The sequence below is a fragment of the Colossoma macropomum genome, unplaced genomic scaffold, assembly GCF_904425465.1.
Source record: "Colossoma macropomum unplaced genomic scaffold, Colossoma_macropomum, whole genome shotgun sequence".
NCBI lineage: Eukaryota > Metazoa > Chordata > Actinopteri > Characiformes > Serrasalmidae > Colossoma > Colossoma macropomum.
Window position 1 is genome coordinate 95,076 of NW_023495303.1, and position 8,315 is coordinate 103,390.

General features: G+C 39.9%; 1 protein-coding gene across 2 annotated transcripts; it reads right to left on the reverse strand.

The window, feature by feature from the left end:
* Nucleotides 1-2,889: 2,889 nt before the first annotated feature.
* Nucleotides 2,890-7,612, reverse strand: arl4ca (ADP-ribosylation factor-like 4Ca). Of its 2 annotated transcripts, none has more exons than XM_036562051.1 (3): nucleotides 7,187-7,612; nucleotides 5,255-5,390; nucleotides 2,890-3,947 (listed from the first exon to the last, which is right to left on the reverse strand). In XM_036562051.1, exon 3 carries the CDS (start codon nucleotides 3,843-3,845, stop codon nucleotides 3,276-3,278), a length of 570 nt encoding a protein of 189 aa, XP_036417944.1. In that variant the 5' UTR covers nucleotides 3,846-3,947; nucleotides 5,255-5,390; nucleotides 7,187-7,612; the 3' UTR covers nucleotides 2,890-3,275. The 2 variants fall into 2 exon arrangements, with proteins under 2 accessions (XP_036417944.1, XP_036417943.1); XM_036562050.1 differs by having other exon boundaries at nucleotides 7,098-7,612.
* Nucleotides 7,613-8,315: the final 703 nt, after the last annotated feature.

Below are 8,315 nucleotides of genomic sequence, written 5' to 3' on the forward strand. Positions count from 1 at the left end.
CATATATATATGAACACATTTAACATAAAGACTCCAGACAGCCTCACTTACAGCCACCCACGGCTTAATAAGAGTTTTATGAACAGTCATTAAAGAACCACAACACACTCGGCTCCGAATCTGCTGTTTGCGTTTATGTGCTTATTGGATCAGTCTGGGCCTGTTGATTCTGGGTCTGTTGAGTCCTTGGAGACAACCAGATGGTGGATTTTTGCTCCCAGTGCAGAACATACAAGAACTTTGGATGCCCAGTGATGAAAAGGCTTTGGAAAACAACTCCTATGCATGTTTCATTTGAATCCTGAAGTCATTACGTAGTCAAAATATGGATATTACTCTGTTCATGCAAGCTAACACGTTGACTTTGCATCACATTGTGTCCACTACTATAACTCTAAACTGCTTCAACACAACAGGAGTTACTCAAGCTGCAGGGTTCTACTGTCAAAGCTACCACACTGGACAAAGCTTGGTGGTTTGTGTGGGGTACTAGACTACGGCAAATAGCCCACAACGTAGCATGTATGTAGCGATATCCATATTTTGGCTGCTAAACAACCTCATGATTTCAAGGATTGAGGGCAGAACACATCAACACCACTGTTCATTTTTCCCATAGTAATAAACGGCTCAAACTGAGGACACCATTAAATGCTAATAGCGAACTACAAAACAATGAAGCAATAAAATAAAAATGCTACGATATTCAGTAGCTCAGAGTGCAGCAGATGGTAGCTGCCAGACTACATGGGAAAATCTGTCTCAGACTTGCAAAACATGCCACTACACATTCGCCTCATAAGCACTGGAGGGGGATTTCCAGGAGGATCCCAGGCATCCCGGGGCTCCTGCATTAGAACCCCTGGAACTGATCTTCGGATACAAACCTTCACCAAAGCACTAAGCCAGTTCATTTGGTAAGCATCGGTAACTGTGACGACAGTGTCAATAGATTTCTTTATTAATATTTCTACCATCTGTAGCAGTTCATACATAGAGGCGCTTCAATATGACATGAAGAAAATCTCAAATATAGTAACGTTTCTCTCTGATATCATGTGGGAAATGTTATTTTTGTATGCTTTCATAAAAGTTGCTACAAATCATCCAGCTACATTAATCGCAGAGCAGCTACAGCTCAGGGTCCGACCCGCGTTGTGCACCTTTCCTCACTTGGCTGAGCGTAGCATTACTTAGCAATGTACATTTCCCTGTTAAAAAGTTTGCTATTCAAAATATTTTCATACTAATGATTATGTTTTCTTTGTTAGTGTCAAATATCTTAACATATTAAAGTCTACACAGGTTTATTAAAAAGAAAACAATCTCATTTGTGCTAATATTAGTGTCCTACTTTGGGATTAAAGCCAAGCCACGCCCATTTTATCACATGTTTTGATGTCAGCACTCAAACTTTTTCAGGTGACTAAATCACCTTTGGGCCAAAAGGGTTTCAGATCATGATTAAGCGATTAAACAATCGTTAAAATTGACATTCTTGAACAATCAGCTTAGTGATTAGTTAGCTACGTTTAGCAGTCTGAAAAGTCTCCACAAGGTGGCAATATTAGCACTGATAAACCTGATAAACATTAAATCAAATATGCAGATACGCTGATAATGTAGCCAATCAAGAAGGACGTACATTGTTATCTGGAGCTACTAGCCTAATGCAGCTAATGTCGCTGACGTGTAATCATGACCTGTCTATGCTCCGCCCACAAATGTCCTTTCGTTTCTGCTGTTTCTAGACTGGACAAGTTCCTTTCAACTATTATTTTTTGTGAAAATATCCACGTTTATTAATTTGAAATAATAATTATTCTGCATGCTTGTGAAAGATGGCACTGTTAGGATAAATTGTAAAAACTGATGCTTTGAGAGATAAATATCTGAGCAGGAAGTTTCCTTGTTTGTTGTTTTAAGTTTGCTAGCTAGCTGGGTTAGCACTGTATACTCTGCTAGCTACTGTATCATGGCTGAAGTTACTCTACACTTTCTAAGAATAAAGTGTTCTTTGCTCGATGCCATAGAAGAACCCACTTTTGGTTCCATAACGACAGTGGTGGACAGTAACTAAGTAAATGTAACTCGTTTCTGTACTTAAGTAGTTTTTTTATGTGTCTGTACTTTACTGAAGTTTTTCCATTTTGGTGACTTTTTACTTTCACTCCACTACATTATGAGAAATCTGTCGTTCCTTTTGGTTTATGTGTGTATAAAAACATAACATCAAAACGAAAGAAGTGTGAAGCGAGAACACCAATCAGGGCACAGCGGTCACTTTGTTTTGAGCTTGTTTTGACCTGTTGGTCATTCCGACCCAGTGCAGCACATGGTTCTACATCACTGCAGCAGCGTAAAATTTTAGGAGAGTCTATTCAACATAAATGATGAACTAACCTAACTTTGTGCAAATAAACCACAATATAGAAATATGTACACATATGCAGTTGTGACTGACGTGTCTTTTTTCTGAATTCATACAAACACATTTCATTTTATAGTAAATTAGTTTAGGCTAGTTTATGTTTATGAACAGAGACCTACAGATGCAGTTTAGTAAAGGAAGCTCATTTGTGAATCTGAGTTTAAAGTTTTTATTAAACTCAAACTTGTAACTGAGTTCAAATAAATCTTAAACTGAAACTTTGCTTGTTTGTAAAAAGTGATTTCAGAGCCACTCAGTTCTACCTGATGGAAACTGTTTGCCTTCAGTGTTTTGTGTTTATGATAATTTTAATAGATCAGAGTCACTAATTAATGACTCTATTAAAAGACTGGTTTACCAAGAGAGACACTGGAGTATTTTCACCTAAAATGAGTTAATCAACCCAAAAAGCGCTTTTACTTTTGATACTTAAGTACATTTGAAGGCAAATACTTTCTGTACTTTTACTCAAGTGGAGGTCTAAAGGGAGGAACTTCTACTTTTACTGGAGTAATATTTTACCTTGGGACTATCTCTACTTTACATGATTTGTGTACTGCATAAAGACCCTTTCACTGGCTCATTCCTTGGGGATCCATTAGCGGTTCCTCTAAGGCATTGCTCGAAGAACCCTTTGTGGCACCTTTTTTAGGAGTGTAGCTGCAGTAGGTGGAACGTGGAACATGGAGCGGTCTTTTGACAAAAGTATGGACAAAGTTCAGGCCTCAAGAAGGTAACTACTGTTTTTGCTACAGTCCAAAAGTGAGAAAATGTCCATTTTCTAGAAGAAGACGAGAGCTTTTGACAGGTAGCATAACGGTTCCACACACACCGCGTCCCCTCATCACCGCCTCTTCTTCTGCTTCATGCTTTTCCTCCTCTTGACGATCATTTCACACAGCTTGTCCATGCCCTCGTGCAGTCCCTCTCCGATGATGGCGCAGGCCGGCTGGACATGGTAGGCGGCCCCTGGGCTGATGTCCTGCAGGTCCAGCCTCCGTTCCACCTCCGTGGCTGACAGCGAGCCTGGCAGGTCCTGCTTGTTGGCGAGGATGAGCAGTGGCGCCCCCTGGTGCTCAGAGAACCGGGCCACTCTGTGCAGCTCGGCCCGGGCCTCATCCAGCCGCTCCACGTCCACAGAGTCCACCACGTAGACGATGCCGTCTGTGCGACGGCTGTAAGGTCTCCAAAGGGCCCGGAGCTTCTCGTGGCCACCGGCATCCCACAGGTGGCAGGTGACCCCGCGGCCAGACAGTCGCACGCGCTCCGCATTGAATCCTATGGTTGGGACCGTGTTCACGAACTCGTTGAATTTGAGGCGGTAGAGGACCGTGGTCTTTCCTGCAGAGTCCAGACCCAGGATCACTACGTGCAGGGGCTGGAAGGCCGTGATGGTGGAGAAACTGTTGCCCATTTTGTTGGCAGCTTGGCAGAAATCAGAAAGTCGTGTAGAATCCCATAGAAGGCTTTTCGGTCAGGAGCTGTCCTGCAGTGCACAGCTGGTCAGCAGCGATTCCTGAAATCAGGGATTAGAAAAAAATGTTAATACAGAGCAAATTCTAAAAATGGAAATGAGCAGAATCTCTTATAGAACATAAACAAAAAGAATAAAAATCAGGTTCAGCTTCCATATATATATATATATATACACACACACATATGTATATATATATCATATACAAAGACAATATGTGTATGTATCATATATCATATATACAGTCAGTGAGTGTATATATCATATATTTCATATACACAAACAATATCATATATATCATATACACTCACTGACTGTATATATGATATATGATGCTTACACTTATTGTCTGTTTATATGTTATATATGATATATGTAGTGTATGATATATACACTTATTGACTTATGTATATCATATACACAATGAGTGTATATATCATATATATCATATACACCGTCAATGAATGTATATTTCATATGCATCACATACACAGTCAATAAGTGTATGTATCATATATCATATGTACAATCAGTGAGCGTATATATCATATATATCATGTATACAGTCAATGAGTGTTTATGTCATATATATCATATGCATGGTCAATGAGTGTATGTATCATATGTCATATATACAATCAGTGAGTGTATATATCATATATACAGTCAATGAGTGTTTATATCATAAGTTGAAGCTCATGACATGTTTTTAGAAGTCACAATTTCCATTTGAAGCTTAAAGAGATGTAGTTTTACCACTTTATTTCCTGTGAGCTTGTTTTTCTTGCATCGTTTTGAAAATTGCCTGCCCATTTAAAGTGGTTAATCATGTTGCATGTAAAAGCTATCAGACTTTCTGCTGATAGTCTTAATATATAGTCTGTGTATTGTAGCCTATATAGTATAGATAGTCTGGCAATACCATGAAATAATTAACCTCTTTCTGCAGTGCCCTCTAGTGGCCAATTCACCACCAGAGTGGAAATTGGCCTGGATATTTTTGATTAATACAATCAATCAAATGTTTTTTACCCCATAACTCTGTTACCAGACTAATCAGGACACTGTTGTCTCTGTTTGCGACTCTGTGTTGAGCTGCTAGTGAGCAATGAGGGATGAGATTGCTCTCCAACAGTTCTATACAACTGACACAATAAACAAACTGCTTTTGAGCACAATAAAACATGTTTCTAAATGTTGACCTGCTCGCTTGCCTAACATCTAGTTTACTTCTGGTTTTGTAAATCAAACTTCTATCAGAATATAATCTGTTTACATTATTAAAGGAAAAATGCACAGTTCAACTGAGGGACCTTAGAAACAGGCGTGAAAAGGAGTTAAAGACTAACCAAGTGACAAGTCAGAAGGTTGTGTGGAATCCCATCCCGACCGGCTGCTGTAGAAGACGACCCTTCGGAACAGGAACAGCCTTCAGGCTCAAGTCAGCGTGAAGATACACACCTGTCTTACCTGCTGCAGAAGCACCTTCAACATCATACAAACAAAACAGGTTATGTTTTTATGGCACAATGAAATATCATGGCTGCAATACTAAGTGAGCAAAGTGGCTAATTATAGAGTCAGTAGCCAAACAACTAGTCTGTATCTGTATCTTAAGCACTGGAGGGGGGTTTCTTAAGATCTGGCATCCCAGGCCCCAGCATTAGAACCAGTAGAGCTGATTTTCAGTGGCGTTTGCACTTTATTTACATTATAATGGGAAAAACACTGTAAGTCCTCCAGTATGACTATATTTAGATTATAAATAATAATTTTTTTATTTTATTTTTTTATGATCTAATAATTTTATTAGAATTATAGTTTGTGACTAAAGCTGTGCAGGTGGTGCTACAGTCTTTTAAAAATGGTTCTACCAAAAATGTACCAAAAATGTTTCTTTGCTCACAGCAGAACCCCTTTTGAGGCTTTATAGCATTTTTAATGGTTTTTAAAGTTTTCCATTACAGAGAACCATGCAAAGAACTATTTATGCATTCCAATGGTTCTTTGAGTGTACATGATTCTATATAGAACCACTGCCTTTGCCTTAGAACCACTCAATAACCATTTGTATAAACTAAGTTGCTACTACTGCTAATGGCTAAATCATCACATGCATTGTAGAGGTACAGTACAACACAGGGTTCCATGTAGTACCAAAAAAAGGTTCTTTGACTTGTAACTGTAGTAGAACTTTTTTGTTGGCATACGGAACCGTTTTTGAAAAGTTTCTTTAAAGAACGCTGTATGTCTTTCCATTGTACACATTTAAAAGAGATGGTTCTTCAAGGGTTCGTGAAAATGGTTCTATATAGAACCATGCACACTCAAAGAACCCTTTGCATGATTAAATGGTTCTTTGTAATATGAAAGGTTCTTCAGATTGATTGAGAATGTGCCATAGATGGTTCTATATAACCTTTTTGAAAATGGTTCTATATAGCACCCAAAAGGGTTGTTCTACTGTTGCAATGTCAAGCTCATAGCAATTGACAAACCTTTTTGGATGCTATATAGAACCCTTTTCAAAACGGTTCTATATAAACTATTGATGGCACATTTTCCATCAATCTGAAGAACCCTTTCCTGATGCAAAGAACGCTTTAATCAAGCAAACGGTTCTTTGAGTGTTCATGGCTTAATATAGAACAGCTGTCGTCACCTTAGAACCACTAAAAAAACATTTTTATAATCAAAGTTGCTACTTCTGCTACTTTTGGCTTACAAGCAAAGGGTTCTATAGGGTACCAAAAAGGTTCTTTGACTTGTAGCTGTAGTAGAACTTTTATGTTGGTATTTACATCCATTTTTAAAAGGTTCTTTAAAGAACCATACAGAACAATTGTAGAAAACCTTGAAAAGAACTACTTATGCATTCCAGTAGTTCTCTGAGTGTTAATGGTTCTGTACAGAACCACTGATTAGTAAAGAACCCTTGAAGAACCATGTGTATCATTCAGCTATGTTTACTACAAGACAAGCCAAGCAGCTACATGTTTTAGCTTACAGCAAAGAGGTCTATGTAATACCAGAAAAGGTTCTATGACTTGGTGCTATGGAATGCTCCTCGAAAAGGTCCTTTAATACAACGGCATGTCCATTGTAGAGAAGAACCTTTTAACCATGCATTTAAACATCCACATGGTTCTGTGAGTTGTCATGGTTCTACATAGAACTGTTGCCTTTACCAACCTTTGAAGAACCGCCTTGCGCCGGCAATCCAGCGTGACTGAGTTATGCCATCTGCTCTATTCTACCAGGAGACTGGAGGTGCTGTTGACCGGCTGAAATGCAGTTGGAGAACGAGTCCAAGGAGAACGCATGGTCCTCTATGGAGATCCTGCAGAAGGCAGAATGGAGACGTTTCCTCCTGTTAGTCCTGTAGAGATCCCACGATCTTCACCCCACCGTCGTCCTTCATCTCCATTTCCAAACCGATCAGAGGAATGAAATGTTTTTGGAGCAGGTGGGGGTCCAGAGAAATGGAGCCTGAGTTCAGGTTCTAGTGCTGCCCAAAGCACAACCCTGCAGAACCTTGCAAAACCCGTCAAAACCCATCAAAACCCCACAGTTCCTTGCAAAGCCTTTTTAATCCGGCTCGTTTCTCTCCAGCCGTACAGTCTGAGCCGTGCTGCTGCTCTGCCACTGCACACACACACACACACACACACTGCGCTAGCAGAGGCAAGTGTGTGTGTTCACATTCCTCCCACACTGGAGCAGAGGAAGCACACACACACCTCAGCCCATCTTAATCACATTACAGCTCTGTTTTGGAGCCCCCTGCTTGGCTGAGTGCTGCTGCACATTAGGCTGAGTTCCAGCTTCGGCTCAAACCCAGTCGTAAAGGAATTTGAGTGAAAATATAATATATATATTAAATATTAAACGTTTTGAAATGCTAATACATGCAGAAACCAGTGATTAGAAAATGTAGTTTGAACTGTGTTAAATGAAAAACAGTACAAATAGCAATACATCATGTTTTATCTTATACACTTTAGACTATGGGTGTTTTCACACTTGTCCAGGATACTTGAGTCCACATCCAGGACTTATTCTGGGCTCGTTTGGGGGACGGGGGGCTCATTATCCTGGTTTGCTACCGCACACAAGAATTCCAACCAAACTGTGGATTGTGTGCAGGTTTGCAACATGGTCATTTTTATTATTTTCCTTGGATACAAACACTTAAGTGGCAAAAACCAGCAATGAAAGCTTTAGCGAAAGTTCTGCCAGGAAGATTCCAAAGCTATGTCATTCACTCATTACTCCTGACCAATCACGGACCTACACCTGTCTTTAAAATGACACGACTTACGTACCTATTCTTCTGCTTTCAGGTGCTGGCGTTTTGACGTTCCCCTCCTTCCTCCCCACCGCCACCAGTTGGTCCCTGTCCGGTTGTCT

Coding starts and splice junctions, on each gene's coding strand:
- arl4ca (XM_036562051.1), bottom strand. CDS start 3,845: ATGGGCAACAGTTTCTCCACCATCACGGCCTTCCAGCCCCTGCACGTA.